A 22738-nucleotide genomic window follows, 5' to 3' on the forward strand; every position below is an offset into this window, starting at 1 on the left:
TTTAAATCATATACTTGTCACAACTGAAATATTTTCAGAAGACATAATGCTTTGGAGTAAGCTCTACCTGCACCAAGCACGTCATCCACCAGCCCAAGCACAACCTCAGGTGGATGTGCTCCAGAAGTGAACTTATTTTTCACTGACAAATGAATAATAAATCACAGAGGTATCAGCAGTGTTATCTGAAATTCCTTTGGTTGGTGACAGCTAACTGTCTCCACAAAACATCGCTCAAGAGAGACAGATATTAGAAATTATTCCAAAACTGCTTTAAAAATAAAATAAAGCTTTAAGGTGCTTAGAGAAACGTGGAAATATAGAAACTGACAAGGTGGCCTCTGCACGCCAGCTCTATCTTCAGGTAATTTATCTTGCTACGACAGTGAAGAATGTGTTTTTATTTCCCGAGATTCAATAACTAATTTTGATGCATCTTGCTTGGGACTGAGATTTATGCAATGTCAATAATATGTTAGGTTATCTTTCAGCTGAGGAAGCAAAAACTGGCACCTAACAATCTATTCTTTGCGGCCACTGATGTTAAAAATCAAGGATGTATGAAAATGTTTCTGTCAGTTTCCCAGCTGCAGCAATAACCTATTAGCTTGAAGATGTTTGTGTAGCTACCACAGAAACAAATACATGGTACAGGAAGAGTAGCACATTACATCATTTGAATTCTTGAATGTTAGCTCTTGGACACTAGTTTGTTCACAAATCCACAGAAAATAGAAATGACTACCTGTCCATACCGATGTCTTCTATTATGAATTGCCAAGGATGAACAACACACCAAAAAGCCTTCAGAGCAGTTATTGCAGACTATGAAATCAGACAGTTCAACTCCTTTTCAAGGAGTTTCAGAATGCAAAGGCTGCTTGATTATACTGACTATTGAAACATATCATGCATGTATTTGTGGACTTTTTTTCATTACACCTTCATACAACAGAGATCAGTTCAGTGAAAACAAACACTTTAAGAGGCCCCACTTGCTTTTAACTTTTGATGATAGATACAAGGGTTTCTAGATCTTGAACAGAAGAATACACAGATGACTACTAGCTTTAATTTAAAAAGTCATGCAGTTTGCACTATTAGAGTGAAAGAATCATTAATCTGACATTTATATTCTGAAATGCTTGCAAAGTAGATAGGAAGGAACTTTTATATCTTCATAGGATGCTGGGTAGGTTAGATTTCCTGCAATGTGCCAGAGGAAAAAGTCAGAAATTAAGCAAGCAGATAATGTCAGGTTTGTGTTTGATCAAAGTGATGTAACTGCAAAACATTGTTTTATTGGCAGATCGGTAATTTTAGGGTGGAAGATTAATGGGAGGATCATGTTGTAAAACATATAACTAAACACATCTTGCAGGGATATTTCTGATGCAGTCAGTCAGCGGGGAAACAAGTTGAGGCTTCCTGTGTTACACAAAGTAATGCTCTAAAATGGGCTCTGGTTTTCAACACTGCTGTGGCCAGCAAGACTCAGAGGAGGCAGAAGACATGCTCATAGATTAACACTGATATAGAAATGGGCATCAAGTATACACAAAGGATAGGAGCCCTGGCTTTTCTATTTCATGATCACTGTTCATTTAATCAGATGCTGCAAAAATAGTCTAAAGAGGTTTAGATTCTAGAAACCGACCCCTATAAAAGAAAGGGTAGAAAAGCAGTATGAAAATTGACTAGTTCTACTCGTTTCTTTGTCTCCTTCACTTTCAGACTCAAAACAGGCTCTTTTTCTTAGAAGTCTCAATATTATTTTTAGATGCACATGATAGGAACATTTAAAGTAATATCACTTGTTTTCCCCTTCACTTAACACATAAGAGCTTCAAGACATATTCTTCATGTACCACTGTCAGGCCCAGCAGGAGGCTGAGTTGCTGTTAGAAGAATTTATCCTTTAACTACCAGAGCGAATTAGTGATGGATTGACCAGAGAAGAAAAGGCAAAAGAGCAGGAACCATTACACAGCAAGTTAGGAGCCTGTAAGCATGAACTAATTTTGGCAGATAAAGAGAAATAACCCTTATTTATGAATTGAATCTTAAAAGCTCACCTGTATACGCAAATAATGCATTTTTTCATCTTATTTATGAAGCTCTCATTATACTCCTTTGTCAGGTCAGAACACTGACTGAGAAAAGAAAACAAACAAAAAAACAAGATAATGATATAAATCTGTAGAGATTTGAATACGTTTTACTTGCACACAAGCTGTTAGTGGATGTAGGGCAGCACTGATACTAATTATGTTGCAGTTGCTGTAGAGGCTGCCTCAGAGCATGAAAAGGCACCTGTGATGCTGCCTGAGAATTGGTGCACAGCTACCTGAGGTACAAAACAAGCACCTGCCTAAGGCAATAAGTTGCTGCTGCTCTCCCTGACTGCTCTGCTTTCCTGAAGCTATAGAAAGCTATGAACCTGGTGAACCCTGGAATGGTGAGCACTTGAATTTTGATGGACAATCTATCTACCCGTCCACGGAAATCACAAAGGCAAAACAAAACAAAAATCTACCAGGACAGAATACTGCCACAGGTAAAACTCTATAAAGATCGTAGGATGGGAGGAAAAGGGAAAGGAAACGAAGAGTGAAAACATTTCATATGAATGTGAATGGCATCAGCTTCTCCTCACCTCAAACAGTACCTAAAGGAAGCCCTTCCTAGATCCTCCAAAAGTAGTTGCAGCCTTATGATCCACAACCATGCAGTTAATCAGTAACAGTACTGCTACTGGTTAAACTGCTAAAAATAAAAGGACTAAGTATTCTTTGTGTTTGCCATATGAACCTTGTTAAGCTGTCTGTGACCCTGCCTCTTGGAGACACATACATCTAGATGGCTGCCAACAGCCTGCTATTTTTGTCAAGCGCTTCCCAGGATGCGGTGCACCCTTAATATAGGGCCCAGCTCGAGGATGGAAGCAACAAGGACTGATTCAGCCCATTAAGGTACACCTAAGGAAGAGAACACTTAGTTTTGCAAAGTCCCGAGGCTATGTTTGGTCACAGAATGCCTACTGTTGTCTCACAAGTTATTTGCTGGCTCTGAGTGATGACTGAGAGGAATGGTTGAAAAATATTAATCTATTCAGAACGAACCAAGAGAGCCCTTCTAAGAAAGGTACCCTGCTACTGACATTTTAAGCCTTCATTATACTCATTATACTACACTGACAAGCAACACAAACCCTAATGCACTGAGGGCAGCTCTCAAACTTAATGTGGTCGTTTTTCAATTGATTTAGCACTTGGATAAATATTTCTGTTCTTTATTCTTTGTAAGCGTGTGGACAGTAAAGAAATTGTTAAGCAGTCACTGAACAGCCATCAGAAAAGTACTCCGGGTCTATAAATATGGTTGTCATTCCGTTCAGATTGATTTCGTTTGTAAGCCCTGTGGTAATTAATTTCCATTAATTTCCTTTCCTATGAGAGCAAGAAAATTTTCAATCAAATGCATCTTTTGCTGTTCCTTTCTCGCCAGCGCAAATAAGAATTTCAGTTGATTTTTTCTTTCTTAAACTAAACTTCAGACAAGCTATTCTGGATTAAAATTAGTCTGCCTTGTAAGTTGCAGTTGAGTGTACAACTTACTGTAATAAATGATTATTACATATATTTCTCTTCAAAAAGCTTACCTAAGAGGACTATTCTGAGAGCTGCCTTCCCTACATTCTCTCAATGGACCAGAAGGTGGAGAACAATCAGAGATCCTAAAATACCTTTTTTCTCTGAAAAGTGGACAAACATCTTTGATCACCTTTGGTTAATTTGATATCTATGATTATCTATGACTATCTGAATAGTTGAATTTGGATAGCAGAGGGCAAGCTGCAGACATAATTGATATTGCTAAAAATGGAGAAAATATTTTTCTTATGAACATTGCCAGGCTATTTTTTTTTTTTTTTTTTTAAAAACTTTCTCTTGAATAACTCCATAGTTGCTTTTCATAATATCAGAGAGGACCTGATTTGAAAACTTCTATATGAAATCATAGCAGAATGAATTGAACTGCATTTTTAATTTGCCAAACTAGTAAGCAGCAATGAGAATTACCTTCTCATGTGAAAAAACTGGGGCATAAAACATTTATCCAGCAAATAGTAATTATTTAAAAAGTGAAGACCTGTCTTCCGTGGTGACAATTAGAACCATTTCTCATAGAATTGAAACTTGTGGGGATGAAAGAAAACGTCTAAATGTCTCTAACAGCTAAAAATACTGTCCTTAGCATACACAAAAATATCGTGATGCTGAAGAGAGCTTTAAGCTTAAGGAAAAGGAAACACCACATTCATTCACATCCCTCCTAAGGAAATAAGGAGACTGTGTTATAATTGCAGGTCATACAAGAGTTAAGCCCAAAATAGGACTGACAATTGAAGTGTCCACCCATGTCACATTTTCCCTTGAAGATGCAAAGACTCTGAATGCCACATAAAGCAGGGCACTGAAAATATAAACTCTAAACTTGGAATTTTGTCAGCTTTCATCTATTCTTATTCTGCTCTTGGCAAAACTTTAAAGAATTGGGTAGGTCATATCACGTTAAAATGTGGATTAATAGGAAAAATGTGCAGGGACTTTGATAGTAAAATCATGAAATAAATTAACATGTACCTTATCTGTGAGATACTGTTTGTGCATATTTTGAAGTAGAGAAAGTACAGGGACTTCCTCCTGGTGCTTTAATCTTTTCCAGTAGGTAGTATGAAATCTTGTTTCAGAAGAGTCAAATGCTTGCTAATGCTTTGTACTTGATATGAACATTTAGGTCACCACGCACTGCATTGCTGATTTACCACACAGACCCCACAGATACGAAAGCTCAGCTTAATGCAACACGTGATTTGCTAAAAAGAGACTTAAAAGCACTTCGCAGATCATCCTTTTTATTAGGCAAAAGCCATCCACTTCTTTGTGCTCTATAACACATTGTTCAAAGTTCTTTCATTTGTTGCATTCTTACAGCTGTGATGGGAACAAACTCCTTGGCGTTAAAGTCAGCAAAAATATCCTCCTCATTCACTCAGCAAATGTTTACAAGAACACTTAAGAAAGAATTTCTCCCTAAAGTATGCTTTCCTGCCTTGCAAATCGTGCTGGCACTGAAGGTACCACTGAGTGTTATGGGTGGAATCTGTGAGCCAACAAAGATTTTCATTTATCTGTTGACCTTACCTCAAATACATCTAACCATTAGCAAGATGGCAGAGAGGATGCTGAAATGAGGAATAATTTATGTGGAAATCTGTTTTCCAAGTAGAAAAGCAAACGGCAGCAGTCTTGAGAGATGAAATGAAACATTTCATTGCTGAGAAGTCATAGGAATTAGATCTGAAAAGAGAATTTTTAAAGACCTAAGCTTAAAGTAACCTTCTCTGCTGCTTGCTGAAAATTAGAGGACTATAAAAAAGAACTGTGTTGCCCAGGAAAATCATGGATTGCCAAAATGTTCATTTGGACTTGAAACCGTATGTCTACCAGCTGTTATCACACAACAACAAAATGCCTCCAGCAGAAATCACACTTTTTTAAAGAACTATTTTTTTCCTAAGAAAGGTTCATCTAAGAACAATAATAACTGTAAGACAATCTTCTAATTACAGACATTCCTCACTAATAATTACCCTACAAGTAAGAAGCAATGAGCGGCTATTCGTTTTCTCAAGTATATTTTTAAAGCTAGTGTAAAAGCAGGGAGAGTTACAGAAGTAATCTTTCAAATTCTCGCTAGAAATAATATTGCCATTAAACAAAACAAAAGTTTTGACTTTAATTTGGAAGGAGTTCCTTGCTTGTTCTTCAAACCTCAGCTGGGATCAACATGAGAGCCAGCTACAGAAGTAGGTGCTTAAAATATTTCAGTGAGAACAAATTTTGCATTTATTGCCTATTTCAGAAAGTCATAAGATAGATTTTGATATCAAGTCAATTGAACAGAAAATCGTGTAATTCACAAGTCTCCACTTGTTCGCATTTCTGTTGCTGAATAAGAGGAGAACGGTAGCCTTTAAGTAGTAGAAAATACAACCAGTCAATGCATTTCTTAGCTGTTTCAGGCCTTCTTGCACATTTCCATGACACAACATCTGTAAGCACAATGGCATAATGCCCACTGGGGAAAAGACTGGAATGCTATTTGTTCCCAAAACTGCATTTCCTTGTAAGGGAACAAGCTTTACTTGGCAAACAGCTTCCAACCTTTCACTACGTTCAGATAAAAATCAAGGTTGCCTTTTTATTATTGCTACTTTTTCTTTTCTTACTAGAAAAATAAACATCTTTCTTTGGTTGGTCATGCTGAACACAGACAGGATTCTTCCTTTCACAGACCCTGCAAAGATCATTCTTAAGGTACAAGAAAAGTCATGTCACTAGATATTTATTTATATAAATAGTTACATATTTAAAGCTGGCAATGACTGTGATGCCTCCTAATATTTCTTGAAGCTACGTTGGTGAAGTGTAACAGAGCTGCAGTGATGAGAAAGCACACAGGCTACTCATATTTACAGGAGAAAAGCAGCACTTAATTGCATAGACTTACAAAATGTTTTATTTGCTGCAGCTGACTAGCATTTCTTCCAGAACAGCAATTCCAGAAATGGCCTTGTAGCTGAAAAGTTAGATGCTACTTTGACTGCTACTGCCTCTCAATTTAGACCCCAAGTAGCTATTCAAACATTTGTTAAATGCTTGACATTACACTCCTTATGGGAGCTATTCCCAAGGCCTAGATTAAGTCATAACATAACACAAAGCATTGCCTTGTTTCTCTGTAGGTTAGGATTTTCAGTAATTTCATCAGAACAAAACAATTCAGCTGGACTTTTTTAAAGCATTCTCGTCATGCAGTGCTTCTCTTTTTATGGAAAAAGGAGCATGTTTCAGAAGGATAAGATTCCAGTGAGGAGGAAAAAAAGCAATGGAAAATGCTTTGTGTTTTTAGAGCAACAGCAGGGCAAAGAACCGGAAGCAAGAAAAGATTAACCCCAAGCAGAGCACAGACTAAAGACTTGTGAAAAAGATCTGTGATCAGAAGGCTGGAAAACAAGTTCAGGAAATAAGATGGACTGGGAGAGGGAGCTCCCACCAGAAGTTAGCCAAACAACGAATTGGAATCTCAGCTTCCAGAGACATGAGTGATATTCCTCTGGAGCAGGAAAGCAACTAACTGGGTGCACAGTACCTCCCAACTCAGGTCTTACACTTGCTGTACTCTCTTTCCATCCACATTGTAAGCTAAAGAGCCTCCACTTTACCTGGAGAGAATAAACTGACGTATAACTCATGAGATAAGAATCAAGACAGAAGAGCCTGGCAAAAATTCATATTTCCTTGAATTCATTTGTCTACACTGGGTGAAAGCTGAGCCTGGATGTTTTCTTGCATACAGTGTATTGCTTGCATACAAGCATTTCTTTGAGCAGAGGAGTAATGCAGCAGGTTGGCTGCAGGTCTGCATTCCAAGTCTGAAGCGATTTTGCACAGATTTAAAAGCCTTCTGTGGAACTGAGCTTGCATTGTCTTTCAGTGCTGTTACAACACCTGACTGTAGGCTAATGCACAAAATCCATACTCACAAAGCAAGCAAAGTCTTCAAATACTGCAAGGTCTGCATTCACTCTTATACCTCCTTAGTTCACAGCTGCACATATACAAAAATAGCCCTGAAGTAGTTTACCTAATGAATCAGTCCAGTGAAAGAATACTTTACAAAGGCACATACAAAATGTATACTATCCATTTTTTTCCTAACGAAGGAAAAACAAATCTTTCGGAAACATCTGGCTTCCCAGAATCTGTAGGAAGTCCCTGGTTAACTCCCTCCTCAGTAGCTTGTTACCTTGAATTAGCAGTGTTATAATAAAGCAGTAGACATCATCGTGACCAGGGAAACGACAGTGACAGATAAAGTATTTGTGGAAAAAAAAAATATGCATATGCATCTGTTTAGAATGAATTTTATCAAAAGATAACATCTGATCTCAGTCCTACTTAATTATATATAGTTAACACAAAATTAAGTAGAGATATACAAGTGAGAGGAAACTGGGAGGGGAGAGGAAACTAGGGAGGGTGGAAAAGAATTGTTTCTAAATTTTCATCCAGAAAGCATTATCAACAAATCTCCCACTTTGAATTGCATTTTGAGCTTAAGAGAACACTGACATTTTAGTTAGACAGTTCTTCAGCAGCTAAACCTAGGAACTACAGGTTGGTGAGCATCACATCTTTGCATGGGAAGATCACAGAACAAACCCTCCTGGAAGATATGTTAAATCACATACAAGAAATGGAGATGATCACAACACAGTTTCACAAAGGGCAGTGTATAATCAAAGAATATTAGGATGTTATAACCACAAAATAAACAAGAGTTAGGCAAAGCAGACTATGGTAACAAAAGAGAATAAATAGAAGGCTTACCCCTATCCTAGGCTCACTCACAAAACACCAGAAGGAGGGATCTCCAGAATAGATCCTTCCCTTCTGGTAGCCAGCTCTTAAATAGGGCTAGGAGGGGTGCAGCTGAATTGCCTTCACCTGTGCTGCTCTGGCTGACTCATGGCTCGCCTCAGGTGATCAATCAGAGGTTCAGGCCGTGACTCAGCAGTTCCCATACAGGCAGATTGTGGCTAACCAATCTGTAGGCCTCCTATGGAGCAATGGACAATGTAAGGGCAACTGATGTTGTCTACCTGAAGTTGTGCAAGCCCTTTGACTTGGTCTCACCCTGCATCCTTATCTCTAAATTGGAGAGAGATGGATTTGAAGGCTGGACTGTTTGGTGGATAAAAGTTGGTTGGTTGGATGGTGGTAGCCAGAGGATTGTGGACAACAGTTCTAGGTCCAGTGGAGGCCAGTCATTAGTGGTGTCACCCAGGGACGCCACGATGTCATCACTACTGGTCTTGGAACCAGTGCTTTTCAACATCTTTATCAATGTCATTGACAGTGGGATTGAGGACACAAGAGAAGGAGGGAATGCTATCCAGAGGGACCTGGCCAGGCTTGTAAAATGAACCAGTGAGAACCTGCCTGTCCAGAGAAGCTGTGGATGCCCCATCCCTGTAGGTGCACAAGGCCATGATGGATGGGGCTCAGGGAAGCCTGAACTGGTGGGGGGCAGCCCTGCCCTTGACGATGGAATGGGACCAGATGGACTCTGAGATCCCTTCCAACCCAACCCACTCTCTGATTTGATGATCTGTCAGATTCAGGACAGACTACAGACAAAACTCATTTTTAAGATATTTGCTGCCACCTTGTGTCTGAACACCCATTTCCCCTCTGATATATTCTATGATATTAAAATCATAGAATCGTAGAACAGCCTGGGTGCAAAAAGGACCACAATGATCATCCAGTTCCAACTCCCTGCTATGTGCAGGTCACCAAGCAGCAGCCCAGGCTGCCCAGAGCCACATCCAGCCTGGCCTTGAATGCCTGCAGGGATGGGGCATCCACAGCCTCCTTGGGCAACCTGTGCCAGTGCCTCACCTCCTCTGGGTGAAAAACTTCCTCCTAATATCCAACCTAAACCTCCCCTGTCTCAGTTTAAAACCATTCCCCTTTGTCCTATCACTATCCACCCTCGTAAACAACCATTCCCCCTCCTATTTATACATTCCCTTCAAGTACTGGAAGGCCACAATGAGAGTCGGACTCTATCAAGAGGAAGTTTTCCTTTTCCTTGTAAGGCACAAAGCGATGGGATGATTTCCCACGCCTGCAGAAAGCCTGATGTGCTGTGCCACAGGTGACTGAGGGAACCAAAAGCTGTGCTGCCCATTCAGAAGCACGTGGGGCATGGGCAAGGGGGGGTTACACACCAGCACGTGGGATGTGAACGTTCCTTGGGCACCTTTTCCACCGTAAGAGAAATCCCTTTTCTCTGCCATGCCATGTCCCTACCTGCTCCGCAAGGCTGTGTGACAGTCAGCACAGAAACGACCCAAGCGTTCCTTTGTCATCACGGCGGTTTTCAACAGATCCACATGATGTTCAATCACATAATTCATCCTGCAATCACATGAAGCTTATTACTTTGAAAGGAAATGGCCAAAAACACTGGGTTTTGTGGTTGAAATAATCTGCTACAGAATACCATTCAGTCACCTTGTTACTATCTGGCTCACACTTGTCATTCCTTTCTGTCTTTAATTTTGGGAATAGTTCCCTCTCCCCTAAATATTTATTTCCATGGAAACTGCAACAGACAGAAAGAAAAAGTACAATAACACTATTTGATAGAGCAAAAATTCTCAGCTACAAAACACTACTTTGCAACACAGTCACACCAGTAGCTATGGACATCGTCACCAGTGATGAACAAGAGCCTGCATCTCATGCCTCTAAATCTGCACCAACGGAGGTGACCCACTGTCGCTGTCACCACTGCTGAAATGCAGCGTTCACTGCCTCACTGTACTCACATCCACTGTTTGGTCTCCAGAAACATTCAACAAGTGTCAGTGAATGTGGGGGGTGCCATTTTTTCCACATGGAGGAATTTCCAGACTGCCCCTCTGCTGCCATCTGTAGCACAGGAACAAAATGCGACGGGATTTCGGTGTCAAGACGTTGTGGGCCAACATAATAGAATAGCAAGCATTACTTTCAGGCCACCCAACATAATATCCTGTTACCGAAACATCTCGAAGGAAAACACATTTGGAATCTGGAATCTGTAAAAGGGAACCTCAAATAATGATGAAATATTATAGCATCAAGATGATTATCTATGACAGAAGGACTGGATTTTCAAAGAGAAGCATATTTATGCAGACTCTGTGTTGCAAATTCTAGGAAACTGTGTTGGGATTTTGTGCGTTTACACGTGTGTGTACGAGGCAGTGATCAGGAAAAAGTTATTCTCAAGTTTTCAGTATCTGCTTACGTGAATGAAAGGTGAAAGATTCTGCGTGAGATCCCTGCTCTATTTCTTTAGAAATCTTTCCATTGTTAAGGTGCTACAGATGAGATCTGTTCTAGGACATCTCATAATCAAAGGATATTAGTGCATCATTCCTACTGTAAGAACTTAAGATAAAAGTTTTTTCAAAGCATTTTTCTTCAGGCATCCCCATCCCCTCCTCGTCCTCACCCTTATTATACTCCCAGGGAGGGAGATGCCCAGCCCCCAACTTCAACCATGTCTGGGTTACAGGGACAGTCTTTCCCAAACCCACCAATTGTCATTCTATCTGCTTGGAATTTGGTTGGATCACCATAAGCAATTGATGTTTCTGCACCCACAGGTTGGTTTTCCCCTCTCCTGGCAGGTCAAGACACACTGCAACCTTTTGCAGATGATACCTTTTTATCTTTCTGACCATTAGTCAAACCTCCAGCATCAGTTAATGCTCTCCTACCTCTGCCCACTTACACCAGTTATCACAAACCAAATCCTCAGGAAACGTAGGCTTTGGGTGGATCTCACATCTTGGTAATTGTGTGGTGGCTCTCTTGGTCATCCTGCTGACTCCACCAATTTGGCATCACAGGAAGTGACAACTGCATTTCACTTGGTTCTACTGAGAAGCCATGCAAGAGTTACTGATAATTTAATGATATTGATAATTTTTAGCTCAGTCTAACGTTATGACAGCACTTAATCATTAAACAAGGAGGAGTCCAGTCATGTGATTTAATGAAATACACGATAATTAAACAGAGGCCTGAGTACAGATTCAGAGATGACAAGATCCAACTCACTAACAGGATGCCCTACGTCTATGTACAGATACAGACAGAAAAGGACAGACAGAAATATGTGGATCAAGTAAAGCAACAAAAACCCTTGTGCAACAAATGCGTATAATTAAAGGGCATAAACAAGTAGGGAGGTGGATGTAAGAAGAATGAGCTGGCCTCTGCTCACGGTTACCCTCACCTTGAACGTAGAGCAGGCATTCACCAAGCACTGCCATTCCTCAGCAGATGACAACTGAGGCTGACTCGAGTGGCAGGACTTTGCCCCGGCTTCCATTGATCCACAGCCCCGAGGATTTGGTCGTCCCTGAGAGGCGTCCCAACCCAGGTTGGGCCAGGTGCTTGTACAGAGCAGCTCCATGGATGGTGCCACCTTCTGCTCCTTAGCGCCAGCGGCACAAACGCCAGCACTTGCTGGCCTCACCAATTCCGTGCTGCCCCCTTGGCCAGGATCCAGAGGAACGGGTGCACGGCCCCTGAACTCTGAGCAGCAGGGAAATCAGGAGAACAGAATGCAGGCGCTGCTGATTTTGACCAGTTTGCTTTCAGACACGTTGCACAGTTTCAGGAAAAGTGTCCCCACAGTATAAGAAAGAAAAGGAACAAGGTTGGTTGAAAAGAAATAGGGTTGGTTTTAATTGTTTTTGGTTGTTGTTTGTTTTAAAATACACAATCAGACTACGGTGTTACACTGTCAATGATGTCTGACAGTTCCTGAAGGAGCTCGTCCGTATCCTTCTCACTGTCCATGTCAATGTCTCCTATCTCATCTCCAATGATTTCCATCATCAACTTCTCGATGTCATCATCCTCACAGACGAGCGCTTTCCCTGCCTCTGTGCAGCTCAGCTGCTGCATGTGATGTGCTGCTTGTGAGGCACAAGGCACAGCGTCTGCCACAGAGTCTGCCTGGCTTCCCAGAAGCAGTTCCAGACTGGGGAGAACAAGGAAGAGAACAATCAGCACCTGACATTTCTAACTGCAGATACGCTTTCAGCTACCAGCTCTGAGATCTGTGGTTAACCCCTCCCGCACCTCACGCTCGCATAGGGATGGCGATTCAGTTAACCTGAGGCTGCCTTTAGAGTACAAGATACCAGAAGGCACTTTTCACACAGTGGGAATTGATGTGTACAGATCGAGCAGTTTGAGTCCAGCCAACAGGGGCCAGGTAGCAGAAGCACACTGCCAGCCTCATTGTTAGACTGTAAATGCGTGAAGAAGTCATCCTCTGCATAAAGCTGTTTACTGACTGAGTTCCTTCTCCCCATGACATACTCAGCAGAGATTCTGAGTGAGCAATTTAAGTTATTGCAGATGACCTCTTTGTTGGATTATGCCACGGCACATCTCAAACACCCCATTTGTCCCCTGGTGTGAAAGAACTTATGTCCAATGTAAAAATGGCACTGACAAAGAACAAGTTGTGGTCATCACCTGCTCGGAGGTGTTTTAACTGCAGCAACGGTCACCAGGCTGTCCCCAGGCAGGGCTGGAACGATGGCCTAGGAAGAAACAAGACAGTGTGTATGAAGCACGGCTCAGAGCTTCCTAAGTAGCTTCTTTTCCCAGAGAAGCTGTGGATGCCCCATCCCTGCAGGCATTCAAGGCCAGGCTGGATGGGTTTCAGGCTGTCAGATCTCGTGGCTGGCAGCCCTGGCCACAGCAGGACAGCTGGAACACTGGATGATCTTTGAGGACTGCTCCTCCATCCCCTGGGCACTGCTGAGCCTGAACCCAAATACAGAAGCACGGGGCTCCTGAAGAAAGCCTTCTCTTGAGGGTTACAATGACCTGGGGTGCTTTTAACAGCGCAGCATTCGTGGACAAAATCCTTCACACCACAGAGCAATCTGAGAATTGTAGAATCACAGAGTCTTACATAATCCTTGCGCTACATCTACCCAAAATAGAGGTCTCCCACAAGTACCCTGTGAGACACCTGCTGCCTTCAAAGGAAACAGCAGACCTGCAGAACACTTGAAATGTCTACCTTGACTTCAAGTGCAGTGTAAACCTTCCGTATGCACTGCTGCTGTTCTGCTGCTCTTACCCTAGGCAGTTTTCGGGCTGGGGGCTCATCGGTGTCCTCAGCAGCAGACGGTTCCATGTCCGCTGCCTTCCGCTTCAGTGTCTGCTTCGTGGGGAAGGTGGATTTCCAAGCAGCAGACCTGAGGAACACCTTGCGTCCAGCTGAAGTAAAAGGAAGAGGTTGCTGATAAGGTCTTGCTCTGCCTCAAGAGAAATCCCCGTTCTCCTATCATTCCCACAACCCAACCCACAACAGAGCTAAATACATTTGGCCAGCTGAATTACATTGCCATGCCCAGGATTCTCAGCAATGTTTTGCACACAGCCATCTCTACCAACAGCGCATCGAAAGGAACAAAGAAACCCACGAGCTGCACTCAGCAATAGTCCAGGGCAAGGAAAACTCTGACACACAACAATGCTGAGTGGCAGCATGACTGTGCTGAGGCACTGCAACAAGCTCCTGCTGCTCACCCTTGATTCTCTTCTTGAGAGGCAACTCGCTTGCTTTGGCCTTCTCCTCACATCGCTTGCGCTTTTGCGCAGCCGGGCCATGGGAGGAAGATGGGATGTCACCTGCAGAGAACAGTCCAGGAGAGAACAATCAGAACGTGGGAGTAGAAAGGCAGCGCCTCAAACCCAGATGCCTGTTCAGTGTCTGTACCTCTCGCGGCTGCCTTCTCAACCTCTGTCTGGCTCTCCAGACTTTCTGCAGGGCCGCTGTTCAGAGGAAGGCTCGTGTCAGCTTCTGGCAGAAAGGAGACAAGAAATAATTGAAGAGCATCTCTTTGGAGGAAGGTTTCAGCACACCAAGCCACAAGCTTCCAGTGTTCAAGCATAGTTTCTTGCGTTTGCCTTTCCCCTGCTCAAACGTTGTGCCATTTCTGCAGTCGGCACAGACCTGCAATGCATTTACCCCTCTCCAGAAAACACCCACCCCTATTCTGACAGCCAAAACACAAACCAATATTTCACTTATCACCGCTCTTCCTTGCACTCCCCAATGAATGTTACCTGACATCCTGCACCCGCTCAGAAGTAATAGTCATCATTAAGTCTTTCGTGCTTCATGCCATCAGGAACTCACCGTCACTTGGTGGTACAGTCGGTCCATTCCCACTGCGTTCCTTCAAGTGAAGGAAAGGGCAGTGGGCCTTCTGACAGCCTCCCGGCTGATTCTCCCAAAAGCAGGGAATCTCACTGCGCTTCTTCTGAAGAGAGAAGGAAAGGAAGGGTCATGGAAACAGGCCAAGGAGGTTTGCAGACAGATGCAGCGCTGCAGCTCGTGCCAGAGAGAAGCGGAGAGCTCATCTTTAGGCAAACACTCACATCAATTTTCGTGTGTCTCAGCCTGCAGTCGCTGCTGGAACAGCGACCCTGCATCCACAGCTTGCAGACCTCTTCACTCCCCAGAGCTGCTTCGCAGTGGCGGAATGGACAGCTGTCTCCCTGCCAGCAAAAGGAAAATAAGGGCACAGCCTGAAACACGTCCGTGCTGTCGGCCCAGGTTGGTAGCAGGGAGCGCACAATGCCACCGCTGATGAAGGCAACGCATCGCCAGCAGGTCTCCCCCTGCTCCACCCCTTCCTCTTCAAAGCAGGGAAAGGAAGGAAATCCAGGCAAAAGACACCCAACCATACCTTAAAGCAGACAGAGTTGAAATAGAAGTGGCAGTCGACTCCTTTCCGAGGCATGGGGAACTTCTTGGAGCAAGTCCCTCTCCAAAGGAATTCCCCGCTCTTGGAAAGAGGCGGCTGCACTCTGGGACTGCTTGGACCCAAGATCACCTTTCAGAGTGGAACCTAAGGAAAGAGTCAACAAGGGAAGAACCATGAGGAATAAGCATTTTCCCAGCTTTCTTCTTTTATGCTGACTTTCGAGGAGTCTCAGAAGCAGCTGGTTGCAAGAACTCTGCCAAGTCTAGATCCAACTTGTGTCTAACTGCCACGACTTCTCCCACCAAGCACTGTCCTCCATCTCACCACCAGTTATACACCTAGCAGCACACATTTTGCGTTCCTGACATGAAAATGACCCCCTTCAGCTTCTCCTCTTGCTGCAGCTGCAATGGATGCACTGGTACGACTCCCACGTTTGACAAACCTACAGTTCTGGCTTACCAGGCACAGCTGCAGTCCCTCTCCCTTCCAGCTCACACTCCAGCCCAATGGCTGAGCAGCACCGTCAGCGAGAGCGGGCAGCACCCGTCAGCCTCCACCACTCTCACTGCCAGCCGGGACGAGAGCTGACGCAGCGTGTCCACACTGCTGCGCAGCGCTCACGGCTGTGGCACTCACTGGTGGCAGCCACGGCCCCAGCACAGTGCTTGTGATGTCACCGTGCCTGTGATGTCACCGGACAGTGCATGTCCCCAGCTGAGCACCCGGCTCTCCACCGGGACTTCAGGGGGGTTTTGGTAAAAATGGGCTGCATACGGCACAGCCAGCGCTCCGTGGGGCATTAAAGCACAAGTTGCACTGCATCAAGTCTGTGCTCTTCTTCCTTTGTCCTGTCTGAGATGAAGGCTGGGGCCCAGCAGTAGTTTTGTAGTGGCAAAGCTGTGTGGCAATGGGCAGCCACAGCTTGAGGCAGTGATTGAGCACCTGGTGGGAAGGCAGGGCAGCTCAGGTGCACGCAAACTCTTCCCAGACATCACTGAAGGGTTGGCAGTGGAGGCAAGGGTGTCTGACTGCAGATCCCTGCTACCTGAGGCCTTCCAAGGCTCAGCAGCTTTTTTCCTTTCTTTCTGTGTCCGCAGCTGCTGCACTTGAGCAAATCCTCCCTTGCTGCAGCCTAGGACTTTGCCACCCTGTTGTTACTGCTGCACTTTCCGTGGCACTGCAGCGTTACACAGGGGAGTGACGGCAATTCGTCATCCTCACCCAAACGGGTGACTGAATCTCTCAGAGAATCAATTTCCCCTGGAAACAGCCATTGGGAAGGGCCTCGTTTGAGCTGGCAACTCCCCCCCAGCCCAGCTTTGCTGCTGAGACTCCTTCCAGCCACCACGCAGCACCAAGCCCAGCTCACCTCTTGGTCCAGGTCAGTCCAGGCTGTGCCCAGGTCACACACTCGCCAAAGCGGTGCTTCTGACGGGCTCTCAAGGATGATCCCTTCCACAAAACGCTCAGAGCTCAGTCTCTGTGTGCCACTCGCTCACTAGAGCACCAGCTCTGCTCGCCAGGAGGGCCAAGCCCTGCCACCCCAGCAACGACTGTGACCTCAGCACGGTTCCGCATCACTCCTGCGCTTTCATTCTAAGCAAAGGAAGCGCACACCTCCGAGATCCAAATTCTAAGAGACCGACACAAGGGTCACCCAGTGGGGTTATTGGAAGTAAGATAACAGAGAAATTAAGGTGACTCTGTGCAGCCATCTCGGGTCAGCCTCTCACTCAGGCTCTGCACGACTGCACCCAGGAGATGTTGCCTTCGGGCTGCCTCCTGCTTGGAGGCCCGAAGGATTTGATCTTCCAAACAATCAGCAAGCATTTGGATGAGCCAGCCCTCTGGTTTTTACGCAGACACACACGTCCTGCTTGGGAAGCCGGCGCGGCCAAGGCAGAATAGCTCTGGCCGTGGGCCGCAGCACTCCATGGCAAGGCGCAGCTCCAACTCCTGGGCTGCATTTCCTCCTGGGCTCCCGCGCACGCTCTGGCTCTCCTGCAGCTTTCTGCAGGTTTTGTGGCTTCCTGCTGGGGAGCTCCTCACGTTCTTCTGCAGCTGCGCCCCGACATCATTACTGCCACCTCTGGTACCGCACCAAGAGATGCCTCAGCGTGCATCAGCCTGGACTTCCTGCTCCCATCAGCAGCTGCTCCCACGCCGACCTTCATCCATAGTGCGACCCTGGCCACTTCCAGCACGAGCTGCCCTGCAAGGCAGAGAAAGGAAACGTGGGATTAGCACAAACACGGAAGCCCAAGGCTGTGTCACCACCTCCTATTGCAGTCTTGGGGAGTCAGCTGCAACTGCAGCCTTTGTCTGAATTCAAACAGGCACCTTAGATTAAGTGGGACCTCTGAACTGAATAATTGCCACAATCAGAAATAGACACTGAAATTGCTTGCTGGAGTTCAAATTTGAATTCTTGTGCCTTTTGGAAAATATGCACTTGGAATTGAAGGATACAAGAAAAAGGGCATCTTCTTCACTGTAGGCGGTAAGGGTTGGAAGTCAGACTCTAACAAGAGGAAGTTTTCCTTTTCCTTGTAAGGCACAAAGCGATGGGATGATTTCCCACGCCTGCAGAAAGCCTGATGTGCTGTGCCACAGGTGACTGAGGGAACCAAAAGCTGTGCTGCCCATTCAGAAGCACGTGGGGCACGGGCAAGGGGGGGTTACACACCTGCACGTGGGATGTGAACGTTCCTTGGGCACCTTTTCCACCGTAAGAGAAATCCCTTTTCTCTGCCATGCCATGTCCCTACCTGCTCCGCAAGGCTGTGTGACAGTCAGCACAGAAACGACCCAAGCGTTCCTTTGTCATCACGGCGGTTTTCAACAGATCCACATGATGAGACTTCAGTTTGCTGTGCGGCTCCTGGCTGACACCACCATTTCCAAGCCATTGCTTCCTAGGGGCAAATAAAGGAAAACACTTGAATGAAATTTCATGCAGAGATTGCGCATCTCACCAATCTTTTACACAAACCACAATGACCAAACAGGAGATGTGTGCAGCAGCATCAACGTCCCAGCTGATGAAGGAAGGTAGAGACAAATATCAAACTTCAGAACATTGTTCTAACACAACAAGGGAAGCTTTGTTTTACAAAATATTAACAAACAAACAAACAAACAAGCCCTCAGTCCCTTTTTGGGAGCCAGGATCCCACACAGAATTCTGTGTCCCCCTTGGAATGTTGGGTTCTCTCCCTGTGTTCCTGAGTTCTTGGGGCACTCATTGGGCTCCATGTTCCACCTACCACCCTTCTGAAGACCATTTGATATCTTTACTCAGCACTGCCCCTCTTCCCTTATTCATCCCAAGGGATGCTCACCAGCACCCGCCCAGGCTCCAGCTCCTTCACCGTGTGGAAGACATGGACTTTGGCACCAATGGCACTGCCAGGGCTGCCCTGGATGAGGACACAGAAGGCATTCAGCACGAGGGCTGTCCACGTCCCTGTTTCAAGTCAAGGATGTTGTGTGTCATCTCATGCCCTCAGCACTTTTAATATTTGTGCTAACAAAAACGCTGAGGAAAAGGTTGTGCCTTACGGACTCTCCTGAGCCAGGGCTGGCATGAGCAGCACTTACTATCACAAATTCCCCCTGAAACAGCTTTTCCCTACAAGACTGATGTGTTTCTTCATGAAACCATCAAAGGAAAAGCACATTTGTTTTTATCCCTTTTTCCAGCCACTGGCTTTAGGGTATTGCCCCCATGTGCAACAGAGTAAAACTCAACCATCACTGACCTGTGAATCCTGCAGTACCGGAGACACGGAGCACCTGTTGAGACCGATGTCTTTCAAGCAGGTAAAAGGAGTTCTTCTTTAGTTTAGGAAGTAATTGTGAAGGTGCCCAGGACAAACTCTGGCACGGTGAGAGCAGAATCCCCAGTTGTTCCCTACTGGGAAGTCCAGCCATCCTTAGAGGGGCTATCTGTGCTCACAGCCAGCAATTTCTCCTGTTGTGTCCAGAAATCTGTGTCCCAGCACTTTGGGCAAGGGCCTTGTCAGGAGGTAGGAAGTAATGGCATAGCTCTGGGTCATCAAAATTGTTCTCTTCCAAGGGGGACAAGGCTGAAGATCATGTTTCATACTGTCCTCCGGTTACAAATATTCCAGTCATAATTCTGTACCACGTAGAAAACCACAAGGAGAGAACGAGAGCCCCTGAACTCTGAGCAGCAGGGAAATCAGGAGAACAGAATGCAGGCGCTGCTGATTTTGACCAGTTTGCTTTCAGACACGTTGCACAGTTTCAGGAAAAGTGTCCCCACAGTATAAGAAAGAAAAGGAACAAGGTTGGTTGAAAAGAAATAGGGTTGGTTTTAATTGTTTTTGGTTGTTGTTTGTTTTAAAATACACAATCAGTCTACGGTGTTACACTGTCAATGATGTCTGACAGTTCCTGAAGGAGCTCGTCCGTATCCTTCTCACTGTCCATGTCAATGTCTCCTAACTCATCTCCAATGATTTCCATCATCAACTTCTCGATGTCATCATCCTCACAGACGAGCGCTTTCCCTGCCTCTGTGCAGGGAGGTGTTTTAACTGCACCAACGGTCACCAGGCTGTCCCCAGGCAGGGCTGGAACGATGGCCTAGGAAGAAACAAGACAGTGTGTATGAAGCACGGCTCAGAGCTTCCTAAGTAGCTTCTTTTCCCAGAGAAGCTGTGGATGCCCCATCCCTGCAGGCATTCAAGGCCAGGCTGGATGGGTTTCAGGCTGTCAGATCTCGTGGCTGGCAGCCCTGGCCACAGCAGGACAGCTGGAACACTGGATGATCTTTGAGGACTGCTCCTCCATCCCCTGGGCACTGCTGAGCCTGAACCCAAATACAGAAGCACGGGGCTCCTGAAGAAAGCCTTCTCTTGAGGGTTACAATGACCTGGGGTGCTTTTAACAGCGCAGCATTCGTGGACAAAATCCTTCACACCACAGAGCAATCTGAGAATTGTGGAATCACAGAGTCTTACATAATCCTTGCTCTACATCTACCCAAAGTAGAGGTCTTCCACAAGTACCCTGTGAGACACCTGCTGCCTTCAAAGGAAACAGCAGACCTGCAGAACACTTGAAATGTCTACCTTGACTTCAAGTGCAGTGTAAACCTTCCGTATGCACTGCTGCTGTTCTGCTGCTCTTACCGTAGGCAGTTTTCGGGCTGGGGGCTCATCGGTGTCCTCAGCAGCAGACGGTTCCATGTCCGCTGCCTTCCGCTTCAGTGTCTGCTTCGTGGGGAAGGTGGATTTCCAAGCAGCAGACCTGAGGAACACCTTGCGTCCAGCTGCAGTAAAAGGAAGAGGTTGCTGATAAGGTCTTGCTGTGGCCCAAGAGAAATCCCCGTTCTCCTATCATTCCCACAACCCAACCCACAACAAAGCTAAATACATCTGGCCAGCGGAATTACATTGCCATGCCCAGGATTCTCAGCAATGTTTTGCACACAGCCATCTCTACCAACAGCGCATCAAAAGGAACAAAGAAACCCACGAGCTGCACTCAGCAATAGTCCAGGGCAAGGAAAACTCTGACACACAACAATGCTGAGTGGCAGCATGACTGTGCTGAGGCACTGCAACAAGCTCCTGCTGCTCACCCTTGATTCTCTTCTTGAGAGGCAACTCGCTTGCTTTGGCCTTCTCCTCACATCGCTTGCGCTTTTGCGCAGCCGGGCCATGGGAGGAAGATGGGATGTCACCTGCAGAGAACAGTCCAGGAGAGAACAATCAGAACGTGGGAGTAGAAAGGCAGCGCCTCAAACCCAGATGCCTGTTCAGTGTCTGTACCTCTCGCTGCTGCCTTCTCAACCTCTGTCTGGCTCTCCAGACTTTGTGCAGGGCCGCTGTTCAGAGGAAGGCTCGTGTCAGCTTCTGGCAGAAAGAAGACAAGAAATAATTGAAGAGCATCTCTTTGGAGGAAGGTTTCAGCACACCAAGCCACAAGCTTCCCGTATTCAAGCATAGTTTCTTGCGTTTGCCTTTCCCCTGCTCAAACGTTGTGCCATTTCTGCAGTCGGCACAGACCTGCAATGCATTTACCCCTCTCCAGAAAACACCCACCCCTATTCTGACAGCCAAAACACAAACCAATATTTCACTTATCACCGCTCTCCCTTGCACTCCCCAATGAATGTTACCTGACATCCTGCACCCGCTCAGAAGTAATAGTCATCATTAAGTCTTTCGTGCTTCATGCCATCAGGAACTCACCGTCACTTGGTGGTACAGTCGGTCCATTCCCACTGCGTTCCTTCAAGTGAAGGAAAGGGCAGTGGGCCTTCTGACAGCCTCCCGGCTGATTCTCCCAAAAGCAGGGAATCTCACTGCGCTTCTTCTGAAGAGAGAAGGAAAGGAAGGGTCATGGAAACAGGCAGAGGAGGTTTGCAGACAGATGCAGCGCTGCAGCTCGTGCCAGAGAGAAGCGGAGAGCTCATCTTTAGGCAAACACTCACATCAATTTTCGTGTGTCTCAGCCTGCAGTCGCTGCTGGAACAGCGACCCTGCATCCACAGCTTGCAGACCTCTTCACTCCCCAGAGCTGCTTCGCAGTGGCGGAATGGACAGCTGTCTCCCTGCCAGCAAAAGGAAAATAAGGGCACAGCCTGAAACACGTCCGTGCTGTCGGCCCAGGTTGGTAGCAGGGAGCGCACAATGCCACCGCTGATGAAGGCAACGCATCGCCAGCAGGTCTCCCCCTGCTCCACCCCTTCCTCTTCAAAGCGGGGAAAGGAAGGAAATCCAGGCAAAAGACACCCAACCATACCTTAAAGCAGACAGAGTTGAAATAGAAGTGGCAGTCGACTCCTTTCCGAGGCATGGGGAACTTCTTGGAGCAAGTCCCTCTACAAAGGAATTCCCCGCTCTTGGAAAGAGGCGGCTGCACTCTGGGACTGCTTGGACCCAAGATCACCTTTCAGAGTGGAACCTAAGGAAAGAGTCAACAAGGGAAGAACCATGAGGAATAAGCATTTTCCCAGCTTTCTTCTTTTATGCTGACTTTCGAGGAGTCTCAGAAGCAGCTGGCTGCAAGAACTCTGCCAAGTCTAGATCCAACTTGTGTCTAACTGCCACGACTTCTCCCACCAAGCACTGTCCTCCATCTCACCACCAGTTATACACCTAGCAGCACACATTTTGCGTTCCTGACATGAAAATGACCCCCTGCAGCTTCTCCTCTTGCTGCAGCTGCAATGGCTGCACTGGTACGACTCCCACGTTTGACAAACCTACAGTTCTGGCTTACCAGGCACAGCTGCAGTCCCTCTCCCTTCCAGCTCACACTCCA

The 22738-nt window shown here is 45.7% G+C and overlaps 1 protein-coding gene across 2 annotated transcripts; it reads right to left on the minus strand.

Moving 5' to 3' along the window:
* Nucleotides 1–11719: 11719 nt before the first annotated feature.
* Nucleotides 11720–22291, minus strand: LOC128084386 (zinc finger CCCH domain-containing protein 11A-like). Of its 2 annotated transcripts, none has more exons than XM_052690409.1 (8): nt 22217–22291; nt 15108–15227; nt 14866–14989; nt 14443–14526; nt 14253–14354; nt 13801–13940; nt 13185–13252; nt 11720–12681 (listed from the first exon to the last, which is right to left on the minus strand). In XM_052690409.1, exons 1-8 carry the CDS (start codon nt 22268–22270, stop codon nt 12426–12428), a joined length of 948 nt encoding a protein of 315 aa, XP_052546369.1. In that variant the 5' UTR covers nt 22271–22291; the 3' UTR covers nt 11720–12425. The 2 variants fall into 2 exon arrangements, with proteins under 2 accessions (XP_052546369.1, XP_052546368.1); XM_052690408.1 differs by lacking the exon at nt 22217–22291 and adding an exon at nt 15419–15570.
* Between the last annotated feature and the right edge of the window lie 447 nt (nt 22292–22738).

This window comes from Tympanuchus pallidicinctus, unplaced genomic scaffold (assembly GCF_026119805.1).
Source record: "Tympanuchus pallidicinctus isolate F22 unplaced genomic scaffold, pur_lepc_1.0 scaffold26, whole genome shotgun sequence".
NCBI classification, from domain to species: Eukaryota; Metazoa; Chordata; class Aves; order Galliformes; family Phasianidae; genus Tympanuchus; species Tympanuchus pallidicinctus.

What these genes read in the sequence shown, in the direction of transcription:
- LOC128084386 (XM_052690409.1), bottom strand. Translation starts at nt 22,270, where the DNA reads ATGCCTCGGAAAGGAGTCGACTGCCACTTCTATTTCAACTCTGTCTGC. An exon ending in TCTCAAGAAGAGAATCAAGG is followed by an intron (nt 13,941 to 14,252) that starts GTGAGCAGCAGG and finishes CTTTTACTTCAG; the next exon opens with CTGGACGCAAGGTGTTCCTC. An exon ending in GTTAAAACACCTCCGAGCAG is followed by an intron (nt 12,682 to 13,184) that starts GTGATGACCACA and finishes TGTTCTCCCCAG; the next exon opens with TCTGGAACTGCTTCTGGGAA.